At 29.6% G+C, this 21,686-nt stretch overlaps 7 protein-coding genes across 7 annotated transcripts, besides 1 other annotated feature; 2 read left to right on the forward strand and 5 right to left on the reverse strand.

Annotated features, from left to right (window-relative positions):
* Nucleotides 1-730: 730 nt before the first annotated feature.
* Nucleotides 731-2,914, forward strand: THS1 (threonine--tRNA ligase THS1; the record flags this gene model as incomplete). Its single annotated transcript, XM_064858061.1, has 1 exon — nt 731-2,914. The coding sequence occupies one exon, from the start codon at nt 731-733 to the stop codon at nt 2,912-2,914; it is 2,184 nt and encodes a 727-aa protein (XP_064714768.1).
* Nucleotides 2,915-3,408: 494 nt separating this feature from the next.
* Nucleotides 3,409-4,392, reverse strand: RCI37 (Rci37p; the record flags this gene model as incomplete). The annotated part of the gene is made up of 1 exon (XM_064858062.1): nt 3,409-4,392. One exon carries the CDS (start codon nt 4,390-4,392, stop codon nt 3,409-3,411), a length of 984 nt encoding a protein of 327 aa, XP_064714769.1.
* A 697-nt stretch (nt 4,393-5,089) lies between these two features.
* Nucleotides 5,090-5,977, forward strand: SEC28 (coatomer subunit epsilon; the record flags this gene model as incomplete). The annotated part of the gene is made up of 1 exon (XM_064858063.1): nt 5,090-5,977. The coding sequence occupies one exon, from the start codon at nt 5,090-5,092 to the stop codon at nt 5,975-5,977; it is 888 nt and encodes a 295-aa protein (XP_064714770.1).
* Nucleotides 5,978-7,166: 1,189 nt separating this feature from the next.
* On the reverse strand, nt 7,167-9,989 carry RPN2 (proteasome regulatory particle base subunit RPN2; the record flags this gene model as incomplete). Its single annotated transcript, XM_064858064.1, has 1 exon — nt 7,167-9,989. One exon carries the CDS (start codon nt 9,987-9,989, stop codon nt 7,167-7,169), a length of 2,823 nt encoding a protein of 940 aa, XP_064714771.1.
* A 1,101-nt stretch (nt 9,990-11,090) lies between these two features.
* Nucleotides 11,091-11,864, reverse strand: SER33 (phosphoglycerate dehydrogenase SER33; the record flags this gene model as incomplete). Its single annotated transcript, XM_064858065.1, has 1 exon — nt 11,091-11,864. One exon carries the CDS (start codon nt 11,862-11,864, stop codon nt 11,091-11,093), a length of 774 nt encoding a protein of 257 aa, XP_064714772.1.
* A 1,047-nt stretch (nt 11,865-12,911) lies between these two features.
* On the reverse strand, nt 12,912-15,986 carry SPO22 (Spo22p; the record flags this gene model as incomplete). Its single annotated transcript, XM_064858066.1, has 1 exon — nt 12,912-15,986. One exon carries the CDS (start codon nt 15,984-15,986, stop codon nt 12,912-12,914), a length of 3,075 nt encoding a protein of 1,024 aa, XP_064714773.1.
* Nucleotides 15,987-16,522: 536 nt separating this feature from the next.
* On the reverse strand, nt 16,523-17,452 carry PWA37_001438 (uncharacterized protein; the record flags this gene model as incomplete). The annotated part of the gene is made up of 1 exon (XM_064858067.1): nt 16,523-17,452. The coding sequence occupies one exon, from the start codon at nt 17,450-17,452 to the stop codon at nt 16,523-16,525; it is 930 nt and encodes a 309-aa protein (XP_064714774.1).
* A 2,285-nt stretch (nt 17,453-19,737) lies between these two features.
* Nucleotides 19,738-19,794: a sequence feature (Short protein (PWA37_001439, KAK5960919.1) was converted to a misc_feature.).
* The last annotated feature ends 1,892 nt before the right edge of the window (nt 19,795-21,686 follow it).

Below are 21,686 nucleotides of genomic sequence, written 5' to 3' on the forward strand. Positions count from 1 at the left end.
TAATATGTAATTAAATGTTGCTATTTAATGTGTGTCTTGTAAAGTTTGTATTAATAATACTTCACAGTTTTTCATTTATTTTTTATTTTTTTTTTCTGTCAACTGAGAAAAAAAATCTTTTTTTTGGTGGCATCGCATCGCTCTTTTTTTTTTGTTGTTGTTTGCTGAAATAAACTCCACGGTTTGGTAGCGGGAGTGGGAGGAAATTCGTCTTTATAAGATCATGTTGTACTGTTACTTTAAATACAGTAAAACTAATTAGTCTATCTGGTTTTCATCTTTACCTACCATGTATCATATTATACCACATTGTATTTCTGTGTAGTGTGAACGAATCACTTTATTCTCGTTTGATACGACCGCATCAATTGCTTCCGTCATTTTCAACAGCGTTTGCTTCAGGCTCAGCTTCGTTCATAGTGATATTTTACTTTTTTTTTTTATTTTTTATTTTCTTTTTTTTTTTTTCTTCGTTTTTGATCTCTTTGCCAGACATTTGAAAATTTGTCAACAAAGCTGGTCCTCGAGAACAAATAGAAAGGATGGAGATAATGATGACGATGATGAGAAACCATAGGATTAAAGCGTTATTTTTATCTCTTAAAAAGTGGGTTAGTCTCTGTAGAACATAATACTTTATTATTTTATTTTTCTGCTTTTTGTTTTCCCTAAGGTAAACCTTTTTTATTTTGTTAACAGCTTGAAGAAGCATACGATTTTTAAAATAAAAATGAGCACAGCTGAGGTTGCTGACCAAGTTAAAAACTCATCTGCCAAAGATAAGAGTCAAAAGAAGTCTAAACAACCACAACAACAATTGTATTTAGATCCAGAACCTGCCTTTATTGGAGAAAGAATCCAATTTTTCGAAAAATTACAAAAGGAATATGAAGAAAAAATTGCTTCTATGCCACGCAATCCATTGAAGATTGTCTTAAAAGATGGTTCTATTAGAGAAGCTACTGCTTGGGAAACTACTCCAATGGATATTGCTAAGGATATTTCTAAGTCTTTAGCTGATAGATTATGTATTGCCAAGGTTGATGGCCAATTGTGGGATTTAGAAAGACCATTTGAAGGTGAACCAAATCAAGAGATTAAATTGCAACTTTTAGATTTCGAATCTGAAGAAGGTAAGAAAGTCTTCTGGCACTCTTCTGCTCACGTTTTAGGTGAAGCTTGTGAATGTAACTTAGGTGCTCACATCTGTTTGGGTCCACCAACTGACGAAGGTTTCTTTTATGAATTCGCCGTCAGAGACTCTTTGAAACCTTTAGAAGAAGGTGAAGAAGAAAAGACTGTTTCTCAATCCGACTTTCCAGCTTTGGAATCTGTTGCTAAAAATGTTATCAAACAAAAACAAAAATTCGAAAGATTAGTCATGTCAAAGGAAGATCTGTTGAAAATGTTTTCATATTCTAAATATAAGACTTATTTAATTCAAACTAAGGTTCCTGATGGTGGAGCCACCACAGTTTACAGATGTGGTAAATTGATTGATCTTTGTGTCGGTCCACATATCCCACACACTGGTAGAATTAAAGCCTTCAAATTATTGAAGAATTCTTCCTGTTATTTCCTTGGTGACTCTAACAATGATTCCTTACAAAGAGTCTATGGTGTCTCATTCCCAGATAAGAAATTGATGGATGCCCATTTGAAATTCTTAGCTGAGGCTCAAGCTAGAGACCACAGAAAAGTTGGTAGAGAACAGGAATTGTTTCTATTCAATGAATTGTCTCCAGGTTCTGCATTTTGGTTACCACACGGTACAAGAATTTATAACACTCTTGTTGACCTTTTAAGATCTGAATACCGTAAAAGAGGTTATGATGAAGTTATCACTCCAAATATGTTTAATTCTAAATTATGGGAAACTTCTGGTCACTGGGCTAATTACAAGGAAAACATGTTTTCCTTTGAAGTTGAGAAGGAAACTTACGGATTGAAACCAATGAATTGTCCAGGTCATTGTTTGATGTTCAAATCTAGAGAACGTTCTTATAGAGAATTACCATGGAGAGTCGCTGATTTCGGTGTTTTGCATAGAAACGAATTCTCTGGTGCTTTATCTGGTTTGACTCGTGTTAGAAGATTCCAACAGGATGATGCTCATATTTTCTGTACTTATGATCAAATTGAAACAGAAATTGAAAATATCTTCGAATTTTTGAAATATGTTTATGGAGTCTTTGGTTTTGAATTTAAAATGGAATTGTCTACCAGACCAGAAAAATTTGTTGGTGAAATTGAAACTTGGAACGGTGCTGAAGCTAAATTACAATCTGCTCTAGAAAAATGGGGTGGTAATTGGGAAATTAATGAAGGTGATGGTGCCTTCTATGGTCCAAAGATCGATATTATGATTTCTGATGCTTTAAAGAGATGGTACCAATGTGCTACCATTCAATTAGATTTCCAATTACCAAACAGATTCGAATTAGAATTTAAGGCAAAGGACACTGAAGGTGCTACTGAAAAATATGAAAGACCAGTCATGATTCATCGTGCTATCTTGGGTTCTGTGGAAAGAATGACAGCTATCTTGACTGAACATTTCGGTGGTAAATGGCCATTCTGGTTATCTCCACGTCAAATACTTGTTGTCCCAGTTGGTGTTAAATACCAAGAATATGCTCAACAAGTCCGTGACGAATTATGGGATGCTGGTTTCTATGCAGATGTCGATTTGACTGGTAACACCTTACAAAAGAAGGTTAGAAATGGTCAAATGATGAAATATAACTTCATTTTCATTGTTGGTGAGCAAGAAATGAGTGAAAAGTCTGTCAATATTAGAAACAGAGATGTCATGGAACAACAAGGTAAGAATGCTACCGTTGGTCTTGACACCGTCATTGAACAATTACAAAGATTAAAGGAAGAAAAGAGAAATGACAACGTTTTATTATAAATTAAATTATAAAATATAATAGAGAGAATCTTAAGTAAGTAAAATCATATATATATATATATATGTATGTATGTATGTATGTATTTTATGTAATTGTATATGTTACATTTATGTTTATTGATTGTTATATAGTTAAATTAGAAATAACCTGTTTCTATAATTTCAATACATTTTTGAAATATTATTTTTCTATGTTAATTCTAAGACCAAAAAAATGTACATTTGTATAAATATAAATTATTTAAAAGGTCCCTTTTATATATAGACGCAGATTAATGTAGTGTTTTAATGACTTCTATGAATTATCCAAATTTATTGAAGCAATGAATATTAAATGTTTTTTTTTAAAAAAAAGAAGAATATATAAATACTTAAGTTTATTGAATACTAAACATTGATTAATTGCAAAATAAAATACAGTAAAAATGATTAGATTGTAAAGGAGATAATTTGTAGCAGTGACATTAAGATGGTATAAAATATAATAATTAAACTTAGCCTTTTCTTTCTTTTTCTAACATTTGATTAAATTCTCGTTGTGAAACTGTTTCTTGAGGATATGAAATAATCTGATCATTTTCATAATTAAAATCATCGAATAAATCATCCGAAGTTGATTTATCTTCAAAATTATTGACTAATTGATTGTCATTAGAAAGACTTTTAGTTCTAATTCTATCCCAAGAAGATATATGTTTTTGATTAAATTGTTGTTTTTCATTTGTGCCCCAAAGTTTATCAACATCTGAATCAGATGGAAAAACTTCATCATGTGTAATATCATCTTTTATAGAAGTTTCAGGATCATTAACAAAGCCTGTACCTTTATTAGTATATAGGCCCATGGGATCCTTTTGATGCATAAATGGGGACACAGATATTCGTTTATCACTATTTTGTTGTAGTTGTTTTAATTTCTCTTCTGGATCAGAAAATGCACGTTCTGGATGTAAATAAGTAATATAAAAATAGGAAGCCCAACGAGCACTACCACCATTTTTCAAAAGAGTCAGCATTTCAAACTGTCTCTCATTCCTTGATTTAATTTTGTTTGGATCATCTTCTAAAAAATCATCGTGTGGATATATGTTTTTTCTAGATAATTTACCATCTGGATCCAGTTTGTGCAATTGTTTGTTATAAGAGATGTGACTAGCTAAGGATGAAGAGATAAAGGTTGCTAACAACCCTAATAAAAAGTTTTTGGGGACTTTAACATTTTTTATACTTCGAGTGGTATAGTATTTATACATAAATGGGGAACCAAATACTGTTAAAAACCCTAGAAACCCAGCAATGGATTGTGCTCTGGTAATATTTTTATAAGTATTATAAAGTTTTAATCTATCGTGAGAATCTAGAACTTTATCCTTTTCATGGAATTTTTTAGCTGCGATATACGCTTCTCTAAACCAAGGTTTATCTAAATGTTGTGGAAGAGTTGGGTGTTTAGTCTCTGGAGAATCTACTTGATTCATTATTAACCAGCTATTAGAAACAAATGCTATCTGGTACTGGTTACTTATCTCATATAATGGAAAAAAGACTGGAGAGAGAGTTAGGTGGTAGAAAGGAATAATAATTATAATTATGAAACAGGTTATTCCTTCTAGATGTATATTCAAGTGGTGGAAATGTATAAATAAATAAATACTGAGTAAAGTAGTACAAGGGAACCAAAAATAAGGCTATACAAAGGTTGCATATAATAGCCAATAGATGCTTTTTCATTTATACGTAATATCATCTTTTTATCTCATCCCTTCTTGTTCCATCCAGTGCTTTATATATTTCATCTATTTCAGCGGCGCTCTCATATTGAAGTAGCATGTATCTGATAGTGCCTTTATTTTTCTATTACGACAACAATGTTGTTTTTTTTTTTCTGTTTTTTTTTTTTTTTTGATTTGAATTCTTGAAGAAGTAAAAAATGTTTAATATGATAAGGTGAAGTAAGAAGAAAGAAAGAAACATGAAAGCAGCAAAGTTCTTAAAGGTTAGCTGATTTTGGCGTAGGCATCTGACGTTTAAAATTAATATATTTTAGGTTTGGCGATTGTCAATTGCCTCAATTGCACTCCATACTGCAAGAATAATTTAGTTCGTTTGTGAGTACTTAACCCCTTTCTGCCTTTAAAAGAGCATTGAATAGAATTGGTTTGTTTGTTTATTAAAATGGATTACTTCAGTATTAAACAAGATTATTATTCGGGTAATTTCTCTCATGTTTTACAAGATATTGAAAAACAAAACATTGAAGATGATACTTTGTTGTTTTATAAATTGAAGACATTATTGGCATTAAAAAAATATGAGTTAGGTGTATGTTCAAATAATAAACTTGGTTTCGTATTTGATTTATACTATAAATATTTGCAATCCAAAGATATTTCTGAATTAGAATCTAATATTAAAATGGAGACAGCTACTCCCTATGAAATAAATGTCTTAGCTTCCGCTTTTGCTATTGACGGTAGATTAGATGAAAGTTTAGAGGCTTGTGTCTATGGGATTGATAACTCTGAGTTGCCTGGTGTAACTGAACTATTATTACTGGCAATTCAAGTAGCTTTGCTTGATGGCCAGGTAAGCATTGCTCAAACCATGTTGGATAATTTTATTAATTCCCAAGAGGATGCCATAACTAGTGAGGATGAATTATTAGTTAATCTAGCTGAGTCTTATATTAAATTTGCAACAAATCAAGACACTACATCATCTAATTTCTATTATTTTGAAGAATTGTCGCAAACTTTCCCAACTTGGAAAACTCAATTAGGTTTAATGAATTTACATTTACAACAATCTAATATTGAAGAAGCCCAGGGGATTGTGAATGTCCTTGAATCTGATTATTATTCAGTAGAACAAAGTGAGGCTGCTGAATTATATAAACCACATTTTTTGGCTAACAAGATTACATTAGCTATATTAACCGGTTCTGAGGAGGTTGATGATTTAAAAAATCAATTAGAACAATTAGATCCAAATCATCCATTAATTAAAAATAATAAGAGACTTAACACAGAATTTGATGAAATTGTAGCTAAATATAAGGTTTAGATAAAGTTACATATTCTGATCTTCTTATAAATACAGACATGAAAAAGAGAAAGAAAGGAGAAAGGAAGGAAAAATTTATTTAATTATTCTTGTTTCCTTTTATCTCATTATTTAAAATAGAAATAAGTAATATGTATAATATGATTTTTGCAAAGAAATGTATAATAACAAAATAGAAAGCCTATAACATCTTGGTAAATTTACACAATTATTTGTGATATAAATAAAATATAAGGGAGAGAAATAATTTATAGAAGGATGAATCTATTGGAAGTATCATTTGAACATTATTTTGGTTCAGTGTAAAATTTTTTCATTTTATCCTTTATTTGCTGGTTGCCAGCTTTAAATTTTATATATAAATAAAATAAATAATACAATGTTTTTACTCATTTTTTAGTTTCACTTCTATAGCCCACAGGTTTAATTATGTTAATAAACATAAGAAGAGACATCTAGAAAGTTATTTTAACTAGTCGTCAAATTTATTTGTTGGAATTATTAAGCTATTTATTATAAGTAGAATTTTTCAATTTCTTCTGTATAAATTGTGAAAATAAATATATATAATTTCAACTTTGGGATAAATAATTTATTCTTACATATCCTTTCCATGTTATTTGTTTCACTGGTTGTAATTAAGTTATAAGTAATAACGCCTATGTTGACTTGTCTCTAGATAACTTCTCAATTATTCTTATAGGTTTGTGTAATATTTCTAACAATTGGCAAGAGTTTACTAGATTTAGCTATAATCTTTGATATATAGCTTATACTATACTCAAGAATAATACACTTTTATTAATATCTTGTTGAATGTATACAAAACTTTTGGATTGATTTTTAAAATTATTTTTAGTTAGGAATTTTTTAGTATATTTGCCGGGGTTAATTTGTTAAAACAACTGTCAAAAATTAATTATAAAATAATTAATACGCAGAGAAACAAACCAAAAAAAATATAAAATAAAATAAAGCTATGTTATTACTAATATTGTAAGACACCTTTAAGAAAATTGTTTGTAAAAACTTTTTTTAATTTGAAAGGACATATATTTTTTATGAGTCTTTTTTTTTTTGCTTATTTATTATACACTATATGACATTAGAAAGAAGCATAATTATTATATATTGTAAGTCCTTCTCCATTCTTAGTGTACGTGAGATTTTTTTGCGCAAAGTTTTGATCTCATAAACGATCAAAATCTAAGTCATCTTCAATTTTGAATGGTTTAGGCACTGGTGCATTAACATCTTTGACTTGCCTTATAGTCTTGATTACCTCAACAGGTTCATTAGGTTTTGTGTCATGCAATACTATTATACCAGATATGTTCTTATTTTTACGAACAGGTGTGAAACGAGACTCTTTAATAAATGAAATATACCTAGCTTGTTGTGGAAGAACACGCTTCATATTTTCAATTTGATATGGAGTAGCAGAATATCTGTTTTTAACAAAACCTTCCTTAGACTTTGTTTCTTCTTCGTTATCCTTTTCGGTTTTGTCTTCTGCATTTTCTTGGATATCTTCATTATCTTCACCTTTTTCTTTCTTCATTCTCTTAGCTCTAGCTTTGGCCCTGGCAGTAGTAGAAAGAACTGCTGTGGCTACTTTGGCTACTTCCTTACTACTCTTTTCTTCATACATTTTTGGATAGTCGAATACATCAGGTCTACTGAAACAATTCAATTCAAATTTGGGAATACTCAAATCTTTACTGTTAACAGCAATAACAGATGTAGGAGTAAAAGACAAAGATAAGAAATGTGCTAATGGGAACCAATACCAAAATTGTGAAAACATAACTAGCCCAACAATAGACTTTGTATCGAGTGTATTTGTTTCTGGATTGTCCAGTTGTATGGTAACGTTACGACCACCTGCATTGATAATACCTTGTGCTATACAGGCACCAAATTTAGCTAAACCTTCTTGATGTTTGTTTGTTATTACATTTAAAAACAACTCATTTAGTTCATTGACCTTTGGATTCAATTTATCTGTTTGTTGGATCATAATTAAAGATAATGCAATCATGGCAGCTTGACGGACAAAATCAACTGGATCTTTAGTTAGAGATTCTAGGACTTCTACAGCGGTATCTAAAGCTTTACCAGCACATGCAGTACCCAATGCAAATGCAGTACCACAACGAACATGTGGGTTATGAGATTTAGACAGTAATTCCACAATTCTTGGTACAGTTGCGTAATCACGCAATAATATGAAACCTAGCGATGTAACAGCAGCTCTTCTAACATCATCATTAGAATCTGACACTGCAATATGAAGTAATTTTTTAATTGCCTTATTATTACTAGTACCGACGTAGGCCATGGCTAAAGTGAAAGCACCACCATAACGTAACAAAGTGTTTTCGCTATCTAGCATTTTATTAATAATGTCATCAGCCATTTCCTGCTTGCCATAACTCACCAGAGCTATACCCATAGCTAAGCCTCTTGTAATATTGCCATGCTTAGTTTCATGAGCATAGAAGAACATGCTATTGATAGTATCTTCATCACCAGAACCCAACATGGTAAGACCAATACCTAATGCAGCAGCTTCACCTGATACAGCTGAGTCATTATATAGGACTTCACTTAAAGCTTCATTAACTTCACTGTCGTTTGTACCTAATGCAGCTAAACCTAACCCTAAGGAAGCACCATGTAATAGAACATCAATATCAGGATCAGATGTCTTTGAACTGTTTTCCACTATGTTGGACATTAGATAATCTACTATATCCGAACCATACCCAGCATAGATTAAACCAAGACTGTATAAGGAACCACCTTTAATATAACGAGATGATGCTCGACTACCTGGCAGATATGGATTCATAACTTTTTTACCATCGATTAAATTACCCTTATTAATGACACCTAAGGATGCAGTGGCGGTAAACTTAGCCCAGTTTTGTGCTTTACCTAACCATGGTAAATTATTTTTGATAAAAGAATTATCAGCAGTACCCGCATGCATAAACCCGTTGGCTACACTGACTGCAGTATGGAATAAAGAAATCTTGCCATCCAGAGCTGATTTAGTCTTGTTTAGTAACTCAATATCAATATTTTTATTATTTAAAAGGAAAGTAGTCTGCATATCACAAGCTGGGACACCAGATAAGATTGTTAACAACTGGGTAGGAAAGTTTTGTTCAGTTAGCCTATTGACCAATTCGGTTAACAGACCTTGAGAAGCAGAGGCCACGATATCAAACGCAATTTGATAGGATAAAGCATTGCTGTTGTTAGTATTTTCATCGGTTTGTAATTTTTCAAATAATCGAACTGCATAATCTGGATCATTCAAATTGACTACTACTTTCAAAAGAGTAAAATAATCGATAGATTTACTTAACAGTATGATATCGAACAAAGATTTTAAAATATTTATTCTAAATGAGGAGTTTGAAACAGTGGTAGAAGATGCAGTCAAAACATAGTTTATCAATTTGCAGGTGTTAGATTCGGTATCATTTTTCGATCTATCCTTTAGAATTTTTTCCACAATATCCAATCTAAAACCTTCTAATGCTATTCCCAGAGCCAATCTATATTCTCCGTTAATCACACAATTGTCCAACATTTTTTCAAAGATTGAAGTCAATTTAGTATTAATATCTTTTTTTGTTTCCTTGGATTCATATTTTTGAGTAGACAATTTAATGTACATTTCAATACTTTTAGATACAATAGTCTCAACGTATTGAGTCTTTTCACTCATATTGAAGTAATCCTCAGCAGCCAAAGCGTATTTAACTGCGGAATCATATTCACCCAAATTATAATATACCTTAGATGCCACCAAAGCAGCCATTTTACGATTTGAAAAGGATAAATCATCGTACAAGGCTTCGATGTCAGGTAAATCATTAGACACTTCGGGCCATTCTTGGTCAACAATACCGTTAATAGATTCTAAAGCATATGATCTTATAGCATCATCAGATTCTCTTAAAAGAGCCAAAAGAGGAGCAGCAGAAGTTGCAGACATTTTTTATTTTTTTATATATTTTTACCTGTTTGTGTTTATTTGTTTAAATATTTATTAATAATGATTCAATAACCGATCTAATTTCTCTTTTATTTTATTTTGTCAATAAGAAATAAAGCACCACTTCGATAAATATGAAAAAAAAAAACTAAAGTAAAAGGAATTTATATCTATATATTTTTGTGTGGGTTTATGTGTGTTATTTTTTTTTCTTTTTTATCTCGTGATATTGAGTTGTCTTCACCTTATACAAAGAAATAGTGAAGATATATGGTCTTATGTATATTTATTTATGTATGTGTTTATTTGCATATGTGCGTACGAACAGCAGATGATCGAAAGTTAAAAATGTGGTATGATATTTTTTTGTTGTTTGTTCTAGTATACACTTCTTTACTTTCTTTCTTTTTTTTATTTTTTTTTTTTCTTTTTTTTTTTTTTTTCCTTTTTTCTTTCCTTTCCCTTGTTTTTTGTATATTTTGTTCTACTAAGAAAACAAAAAATAAATACAGTGCTTATTATATTTTAGAGATGAGTGCGAGACACAAAGACTGGGATAAATATTAACGGGAGTGGCAAGAAAAAAGAGAGAAGAGATAAAAAGAGCAGGCAAGAGTAGAGAGGAGAATATTGTTGTTGGATAAGGTTATGTAGTAACTTTTTTATATCTTCTTGTCGTCCTACTTAATCAAGCATCATCGTGGTGGGTTTCTATCTATGCATAACTGGGTGGTTTTTTTCTCTCTTCCTCTCTCTTTTTCCACGTTTTCCACGTTTTCTTTCTTTCTGTTTGTCGTTATTTCCTTTTTCAAGCTTATTTTTCAATTTTTGCCACTTAGCCAACTCTCAGAAAAAGGTTACCCGGTTAATGTGGGTGTGTGGGTGTATTGATGCATAGAGGGGAAAAGAAAAGAGAATTCGATTTTACTATTACTAACTACTATTAGATGAGTTTCGATATATAATTGCAAAAGAAAGAAAAAACATCGAATATGGAGGTTTTCTCTAGAATAGTTTGTGAGCAAATACGTTCATGTTTATGTCTATGTTTGTATTCATATATGATCTTATAAGGTAATATAAACTTAACAATATAGTAATCTATCTAATTAGAATTTTCTTAGACGTAGCTTCCAGTTGTTCATATATATATATATATATTATCTTTGAATAACTACTTGTCATAACATCAGTTACTAGATATGCTATTGAACTGGTGGACTCGTAACATTGTTTTTCAATGTTGTATTTCCGCAATATGCTATTGATTGTCTTTACTACCCCTGGCTTATTTTTGTGGATGTATAGTACACGAACTAGATTTGTATTATCATCCATAGGTCTTTCTGTTGATTTGATATGGTGTGCATCTGATTTTAATTCAATCTGTCGGAAATTTATTGCACCGATGGAATTGCCCTCATTTATATAACTAATTAAGGTATTAGATACTTTTTCATTAATGATTTTTTCTGTTTCTTCTGTGGATCCACCTATATGTGGAGTTAATATAACATTAGGTAGATTAGATAATTTATTCAACCATTTTTCTAAATGATTATTGGAAATGTTTTCTGTATCTTTTAAAGGCTTATTAGGATACACGTCCAAAGCAGCTCCCATAATTTTCTTGGATTCTAATGTTCTGATTAAGACATCCATATCTAGCGTACTTCCTTTGGATGTGTTTATTATGTATGAACCCGCTTTCATGAGATCAAAGTGTGATTTACCTATTAAATTGAAAGTTTCAGAATTTTCAGGTACATGTAATGTAACAAAATCTGAGTTTCTTAACAGACTGTTTAAGGTGGAAATCTGTTTAGTTGCACCTATTGGCATCACTATCTGAATATCATAATATATCACGCCCATACCAATTGCTTCTGCCAATATTGAAACTTGCGAGCTAATATGACCATAACCTATAATACCTAAAATTTTTCCCCTTATCTCCCAATAATGTTTATAACCTAATTTCCAAATTCCATTATGAAGCTCTTGTGACTTATCACTGATTTGTCTTGATAGATTTATTATATTGCCAATCACTCATTCTGCAACAGAACGGGAATTTAAGAAGGGTGAATGAAATACTGCTACACCCATACCTGTTGCATATTCAAGGTCGACATTACTTACTTCCACACTGAAACAACCAATTCCTATCAAATTTTTAGCATGTCTCAGAATATTAGCAGATAAGTGAGTCTTAGGACCAATATTTAGGATATGAACATCTCCTATTATTGAAATCAGTTTAGTATCAGTAAGCAAATAGTTATACCATTCAGCTTGGTAACCTTGTTGATTGAAGATTTCAATTAACTCCTGAGATGTATTCTCTAACAAAAGAACCTTAATATCATTCTCTGCCAAGGTTCCAGCAGATGACTGTTGTTGCATGAAGGGAAGTCTCTTTGGAATTAAATCTATAAATAACTCAGCTAAAGATGTTGTTGACTCTTCCTTTATGTTTATTGCAGGTTGCGAGTATATTGGCATAAGCATCTCTATACTGGAAGATGTCATGAAGATCTATAAATACCGCTAAGGTGTATCCGGTATAGTATATTATTCATTCTCACACCAAAAAAAAAATAAAAATAAAACAGTTAGAAATTGTCATAATCTAGATCAGATCTTTAGACGTATAAATAATCTTAGGTAAAAGTTTTCATCATTACTATTAAAAAAAAAACATTTTTGATAATAAAGTTTACAAATAACTAAGTATCGTTTTTCCATATGATCACTATCTTTGTGTTGTTATTTTACCCTTTAACTGTGGGCATATTGATATCTTTTAATTGTGGTAAACTTTTTAACCCTTTTTATCCTCAAAACAATAAAATATTATATCAGGTGAATCTTTTAATTTCAGGTTGTTACACATTACTGCAGGTTTATTATTTCTCTTTACTATATTTGACTAATTGGATCGTCTTGAATATTAGCACTTGATATCAGTGAATGCCACATACTTTTCAGTTGATCTTTTAGATCATTATTAACAAATTTGGCAAACAACACAGAATATTTGCACCATTTGATTGCGTTTTCTTGATCACCAAATATAAGCAAATTTACACCAACATTCCATATTAATGTTGCGATTGTTTCAATAGTTTCTTTTGATTGTAACAAGCAAGATGGATTATCACGTATATCAATCTGAAATTTATTTAAAACATTTGAGATTATGCCTTCGTCGGTTATATCTCCTGGATTTGAAATATTTTCTAATAATATTTTAATCCAGGTGCTGAGATCATTATTGGATACAGTATTTTCAACTAGATTTCTCTTAATAATAGCAGTTACTGTTTTCTTCGTCATACCCTGTGGACAATCTGGATTGGACAGGCATAGTTCGATTAAAACCTTATTAATATGCAGATTATTTTCTTTCAGTATTTTTTCAGTAAATATCTGAAGTTTTTGTTGATTTTTCAGAGAGAGTATGCATTTAAATTGTACCGTTAAAAGTTCAATATAACAGTTATCTAGATCTGCAATACTTTCTTTATCGATTTTTTCTTTTACCTCGGAAGTTCTTCTAAAAGCACTGATGTCTTCTAATACATTTTCTAAAGATAGAGTTAATTCTTGTAGTCTTGACAAATCAAAATCAGTATTTTGATTTCCTTCTAAAAAGATAATTGCTTTTAGTAGTGATATTCTGTACTTCCAATATTGAAAATGAAAACGTTTTATGAAAGAAAATTGATTAATTGGGATCAAATCATTAAGTTCAGCTGCTAATTGTACAAGTGGTTGAATTAGATCTATTTTATTTTCATTATATCCTTTTACTGATATGTTATAGGCAACTGAAGCAAACCATTCTACCTCATCGACAGAAATTATTTCTTTTTCAAAATGTGTTTTTGTTGTTTCTTCAAAAGATCTCCTAAGCTTGGAATTGTCTACAATAAAATGTTTGGCTTTGGTTAAAAGTTTCTGTAATATTGGCACATTTTGTTTCCAGTTTAAATTATCATTGTCAAATAATTTGATGATCAGCTGTAGTGTGTAGCGTAGTAATTCTAATAATGGAATAGTCCAATCATTTACTTGATTTCGGTCAGTATTTTCTTCTTCTAAATCTATTTTTTCAAATAGAAAATTTATACCAGTTAAAACTATATCATCCATTTTCTTGCAGAAAGATATAGCTAAAATTAAGATTTGAATTGAATTATCAGATTTTGATAGATAGATATTTTTCAAGCATTCTGTTATTTTGTTTTTTTCCGCGAATTTATAGTATATTTTCACCAACAACAACTGTGTAAGAGGATGTAGCTTATCACATTCTTCCATTCTTTCATATTGTTGTAGAGCTGCTTCATAATTTCCACAATTTATATAGGATGATATAAGCGCCCTTAATATTTTTCCGATTTCACTAAAGTCATCACAAAATAATTTTTTAATAGCTAATTCATAAATAAGGCAACTGTTTGCATATTCTTGTTTTTTATCAAATTTCTTGGCCAAATTCCAGAGAATAGTTACAATGCATGATATTTTCATTCTAGAAAGTTTTTCTACAGCATTGGTTTCAACTGTTTTAAAAAATTCATTTAGAGAAAGAGTAATATCCTTGATTGTTAAATCCTGTGCTTCAATTGTTAAAAATACTCTTGCAACAATTAAATCTTCCCAAATCTTAGAATGTTCTTTTTGATTTAATTTATTAAGAAAAATGTATTCCATACAGACAATAGCCAGTTTAGTATTACTTTTTGACAATTGCCCAATGCATTCTAATATTTGTTCCCAGTGAAGAGTTATATTTAATGTAGTAATCATTCTCATTATAATTTCTTCAATAGCTTGATCACTGTTTCCAGTTTGTTGAGTTTGGTTGTATTTGATGGCTAATTTATATGGTTCGATTTTCTTTCCAAAATGTTCCTGTAATAAATTGAGTAGTGAACTACATTCTTCAGCAGCAGAAAGCTCCTTGCAGTTTTCTATTAAAAATTTTGTTAAAAATAAAGTTACTGAGTATTTGATATTTTGATAATTTATATGAGATGATAGATTTTCTAATGGAAGATTTAAGTATTGTAACGCCAATCTTAGCAGCGAAACAACCTCTTGTTTTTTCATAGTGTTGTGACAATTTTTCGAGTAAATTAAGACAGAATTAAATATTATTCTGCATAACTCAATTAAACATTTAGCATCTAGAATATCTAAGCTTTCGTTTATATTAATTTTATTACTATATAACTTTGCTGTTTCAATGTCTCCATCTTTTAAACAAAGTTGAAAGTTTACAATGAAAAATTCTAACTTTAATCTTTTGATCTCATATTTTTGATTTTCTTCCCAAATGTCTGTCCTTTCTTCTACTCTTCTTAAAGTATATTGTGGTATGTCCTGATAAATATGAATTAATTCATCCCAATCATGTTTAACTATTGAAGAATTATATTTGATTTCCAAAGCTTTATCCACATCACCATTGATAAGACAACAATGGGATAGGTAGGATTGTGTCAAACAATCTACAATAGTTTTTAATGTGTTTACTTGGCAATTAAGTATTCTAAGTAAGGTCTCTGTAGTATTTATTAATGCATCATACACAGCAAATAAACTAGCCGAAAATAGTTTACAACAACACAATAAATACAATTGATCTGTCTCTTGTATATCATCTTTTTTCTTAGTAGTATCATTTGGTAATTTTGCTTTAGTGAAACTTTGTTGTTCTGTTTTTAAAGTTATTGAAATTGAATTCCATAGATTAGAAGAAGCATTTTCTAAGTTTAAATATAGTTCGTTCTCCAACATTACCTTAGATGTCCTGAATGAACGTTCATATTTATCTGCTATCGGTTGTAAGGCCTCTAATTTATTTCTAATTTGACGTAGATCTTCATTAGTTAAATTTCGCCAACCATAAACTTTTTGTGTCATCCAATTTGCAACTTCACAAAATTCATTGAGTGTAGTTTTAAAGGTGGATGTGATTTCCATTGTTTTTGATATGCTCTTATTAATAATTCTTTTTTTTTTGTACTTTTTTTTTATATAAAGTTGGTTTAATGATTCCAAACATTTTTTGGTCTGAAGAAGAAAGGGAGTATTCTTTATATACAATTATATTTCACCTGCGATAACATTATCTCTATACCAATTAAAAAATAGCCGCCGAAAGTTTTTTTCAGCGTATATTCTCTTGAAAAAAAAAGAAAAAAAAAAAGAAAAAAAAGAAGAAGTTAATTGTGTAATGCAAGACAAAAAAAAAAGTTTATAGCTTAGTGAAACAAAACGTCTCTATTCATTATCCTTACAAAGACTTGAATGAAGTTGAGGGTTAGATACAAATATTAATAATACATACACATCTATTTTTTACATAATTTGCATTGGGGTGATAAAAAAAAATGTTGTGGCATTTGAATTTTTAGATATGGTGAAATAAGGGTATCACAAATTTCTTTTTTCTTTTTTATTTTATTTTCCTGTAAGCAGGATATTAAGGAAAGTTATGTGTGGTATTCGGGTATTAATTATTCTATTGCTTCATTACTTTGAAATAATTGAACATTATCATTCTTATCTCTATCATTGCTATTGTTATTTGTAATATCGCCATCTATTTCGATATCAAAATTTTCTTTATCACGTAAATTTCTAAAAGTTGAAAGATAAGATTCGTCATCACCTAGAGTGCTAGTGTCACTTTGTAAGTCAATTTCTCCTGAAGGATGATATATATTCAGTTCGTGTTCAAGTTTACTCATTTTAGATTTTTTTTCCATAGTATCCCAACAATTGTTAGAAATATTATTAGAGTCTAATAGATTATCAATAGACACATCATCAACATCTTGAAGTATGTTTATTGAATCATTGGAATTGGTATGATGGGTATTATAGAAAAAGTCATTTTTATTAATATTTTTTTGAGGGTGTTTAAAATTTCCATTACTATATGGTCTGTTAATGTTTAATAACTTTATTTTTTCTTTTAAAGTCATTGGTGGTGAAGTTGGACAGTCTGGATATATTGGGGTTGAACAAGAACTCAGTATTAGATCTGGATATTGTTGAATTTGATTTTCAATGTATGATTCAGTTATATAATTTGAATGATTGGTTTTACCTAGGTCAAATTTAGATGAACATCTAGAAGAATATCCAGAGATAGGTGTATCAATAGAATGTTTTGAATAATGGCACTTGGGTTCTAAAAGATTCGATAAATATTGGTTTAATCCTGTTCTAATGGTGGGTTTACTTTCAGTGCTATCTTTTGTACCTGTAATTGAAAAGCCTGAATTGCCTGAACATGTGGAAAGGGGTCTTGATAATACATTTTTAGAAGGATCAAAATCAAATAGTACTTTTGTAGATAAGTTGCTCTCGTTTATATGACTATTTAATGATATTATAGATGATACGTCTTTTGAAGCAAAAGAAGAGATGGATTCTGACATTTATTTATCTTAGTCAAATCTATTTTTTATTAAGACAAAAAAAAACAATATTTAAATCAGATTGTAATTAAAAAATGTACCAAACACAAATGAATATTTAAGTAGTAGAAAGGATACAAAATATCTTTTTTTGATAGAATATTTGGTATTTGTTGGTATACTATATTGTATTTGTATGTATTTATATATATATATATATATATTTGAAAAAGAAAAAATCAAAGTATAATTGAATATATAAAATAACTATATTTTATTCAGGGAGGGGTAGCAATTGAACAAATAATAATAATAGTAATAGTAATATACGTATATATATATATATATATATATATATATATATGTTCAATTATTAGCTATACAAATTTCACAGAATCGTAAATCAAAATGGAAATTATCAGTTGTTATATCTTTTTTTATATATATCGGTGGTATAGATTTTATATATCCTTTTGATTCTATAAATAAATGGCATATTCTCCGATACTGTGGAATTTGGATAATCAGATGATTTAATATATCAAAAAAAAAAGTCCAATTAGGGGTATCCGTGTGACAATAGTATCAATTTTACAGCTTTAGAATTGTTATTTTCGAACAATGACAAACAATCGTGTTAGAAAAGTTACTGTCAGCCTCATTATGTGCACAGTGAGGCTGATCATACAAATATTTTTTTGTTCTTTTTTTTTATTCTCTCCTTAAAGAATTGACATCAGTACAATAGTGTCTATTGTTGCTAATTTATTACCGTTACATTATTGTTTTATTTATATAGTAATGTATGGGTCTTTAGTATTCGATTGTTTTTTTTGTGTACATTTTATTATTAGCAATTGCAATTTTTGCATCACTGTTGAGATAAACTGAGGTATATGGCAAAACAATACGCAGCTTCTAAGTGTGTCAAGGTTTAACAATACATTTAGTTTGAGTGTCTATTATATCTGGTAAAAAAAATAGACGAGTCATGTACAACCTCTATTATATTTTCATTTTGACAGACTCCTTTTAAAGGTATTTATTAACAACCGATTGTAATTGAACCTATTGTTATCAAAATCTATTCTTTTTTTTTTTTTTTTTGAACTAAACAATTTGGTCTATGTATAATAACAGCACCAATAAAAATTAAATAACATGTAATCACGTAAATAATCTTTGACCCACAAGCACAAAGGGTTGAAAAGCTACGAATATCCTTCATCCTTACTAAAACTATAGTGATTCTACTAACGATAAAGTGCCAGAAGAAGTATTGGAATCTTAATAATGAATAATATAACAATCTTGTATTAATTAGGCATGCATTCAAGATTCAATAAATATGTTGTAAAACCTTATTCTGACATTGAAACTGTTCCTATAAAAATGTTCCTTTAACGATATTTTCAAAAAAATGGGGGGAGGGGGATAAACCACTCATGAGATTGCACTCATTTTTACCTTCTACTGTAATTCTTTTAGGAACTGATTGGGGACAAGTCAAGATTCTGCACCATCCAAAGATTAATACTTTATGAAGTCAGCAATGAGCTTAGAGACATTGATTAAAATGATGAAATAATAAATTATGTAATGTTTTCAATTATCTTTCTCGGCCTCTACTTTAAAATTTTTTCATACTCTCATATATCTGGTTAAAGTTTTACTGTGGTTCAGCTAATCAAGTTTATTGATACTAACAAAATCTAAAAGAAAACTGATTAGATTATCTATTTTACATATCAATATTCATAAAAGACAAGATGGTTCCTCTATTTTTCAAACTTGAGGTTTTCTGTATTCCAATATGATTGAATGCTGTTAATCTTTCAATAGCTGGTCAATATTCTAAAGGCATATTGATATCGCTATATTATCCAAATAGAGGTGTTTACTAAATATATATATATATCTATTTTTATAAAAATAAGGTTAGGTTTGAATCACGTTCTTGTTTATAAAAGATTATATTGTACCATCGAACTAGAAAAGGAAGAACTAAAGACTTAATATAAAGAAAGATTTTAAGACAACAAAGTTAAGTCATATGTTTTCTTAATTTATTCTGTAAGCTATGTATTAACTGTAAGCAATTAACTAATATAACTATTAAAACTAAATATTTTATTCTGGATATTGAAAATCTATTCGATCAATCAATAGATGCTACAATATTTAGCAGGTTGGATTTAAAAAATGGCTGCCAAGAAGTTCCTAGCCGTGAAAATGATAAATCTAAAACTGTTGTTATCATAACTTTAAAATACTAAAAAAAGAACATTGTGTTTTTCATTAAAATAATGTTCTTTTATATTCCAAAGGTAGACAAGTTGCGTTTTGAGGACTTATCTAGGTAGGTTTTGTGTAGTATTTTTAGACGATACATTAATCTGTTTCAAAAATGAAGAGGACCACATACAATACTCTAAAAAACCTTCAATAACCTTAACTCAAGGCTATCTATCTGCAAAAAAAAAAAAGACTAAATGTGAATTTTTCCTGAATAAAATCTTATTTTTTGGTTGCATTACTATTAAGCAAGGTATGTTATGTCATTTAGAAAAGGGTTAATTTATTAAGAGTTTTTTTTGTCCATTAAGGGTTTTTTTTTAAACTAAGAGAGTAAGAAATAGACAACAATACAGCAAGAAGCTTTTGGCTTGCTGGTAAAAAAGTTGTTAAAGGCTCCTAATTTGAAGCTATTTGATCTTTCTAAGATGGCTATAGTAGTGCTTGCATATATAAGCAGAACTTTATATGGCTACGAGGTGAATAAGTCCATTAGAGAAAAAGGATATTTTTGTAGTTGTTCATGTTCCACACCAACGGAGACATTATTTACCAAGTCAAAAGGCTTTATTAAAAACCGACCATGAGTGTCTTAAGTTTATAATCAAAGAAAATGGCATTTAGTAATATCTAATGAGATGGCGGGATGATACTCTTGAATTCAATTTTATGATTCAATACATTTCAGGAGTAAAAGAATCAAACAGATGCTTTTTCTCATCTGAACAATATTAATACTAATACAATAAAACGGTTCACAATAGTAGTTATATTATCTTCATTGGATAATACTGGGGAAAATTAGGCATAGAATATCTTGATGATCTCTATTTCTTGCTAACATTTAATTGATTAGTTAACTAGAAAGCTCGGATCAGAAACTACAGAATTATTACCAAATATCGTATGTGCTGCAAGGATCTAATTTATTATTAAGCATAACCTATCTAGTTGGCGTAAGTCAGTTATTCTGTTAGGTTCCATTAAAATGTTGCATCTCTATTCTTACCATAACTCTAATCTAGCAAGTCACCTAGGTTCTAATAAAATATTCTAAATTTTGTTGAGAGATTTCTACTAACTAAATATGGTCATTACAATTAGGAACCATGTTCAAGTCTATATCAATTACCAAACTGCTATCCATGTACAGCAACTTGGTCCGAATACAAATGCTTCTCTCATCGTTTCAATATAAGTATAGTCATTAATAATATTGACTCTGTGACAAGCATGAAACTCTTAGATAGATTGGAATGTATTTTAGTGGTTATTGACAGATTAATTAAATGGTTGTATTGGATTCCAACTGTTAAGCAATTCATTGCTACTATTGATTTTAAATTAATTTTGAATAAGGTTTTCTGTAATTATTATATCTCTTATGAAATCGTCTCTGACAGAAATAAACTTTTCGCTAGTACTACTTTTGATTGTCCTATTTTACAAATCTTTATAGAAGAGTCTACTGGCCTTACCCAAATTTTCAAAAAAAGATGATACAGCTATTTCTGGTGCTTTTAAAATAAATTTGATCAATATTTATAGGCATTGTAAAACACAATAGTCATCAGTATAGCGTATGTACAACAGAAACATATCTTAAGTAATTTTGGTGTTTGAAGGTTGAGATAATAGAAGAAAAGCTATTTGGTTGTTTTTTATTCATTAATTCAAGATACTAGTTGATAATATAAAAAAAGCTTCTGGAAAATACATTGACTACGTATTTTTCGAGTTCAATATGTAAATTTAGTTCTTATTTGTAGTATAGTTGTTTTTAGATCAATTTTTCTATAATAAGGTAACTCATAACAATTTATCCTAATGTATTAGTACTTCCCTTGTTTCTTATTATTCTTTAGCTACATTGTGGAAAAAGTGGAAATTGGGATGTTTCTCTCTTTTTTTTTTAAACTTTATGGTTGTCTTCTGCTAGTTTTCAGTTCATACATGTAGC

Source organism: Arxiozyma heterogenica (genome assembly GCF_036370985.1).
Source record: "Arxiozyma heterogenica strain weizmannii chromosome Unknown scaffold_17, whole genome shotgun sequence".
Taxonomy (NCBI): domain Eukaryota; kingdom Fungi; phylum Ascomycota; class Saccharomycetes; order Saccharomycetales; family Saccharomycetaceae; genus Arxiozyma; species Arxiozyma heterogenica.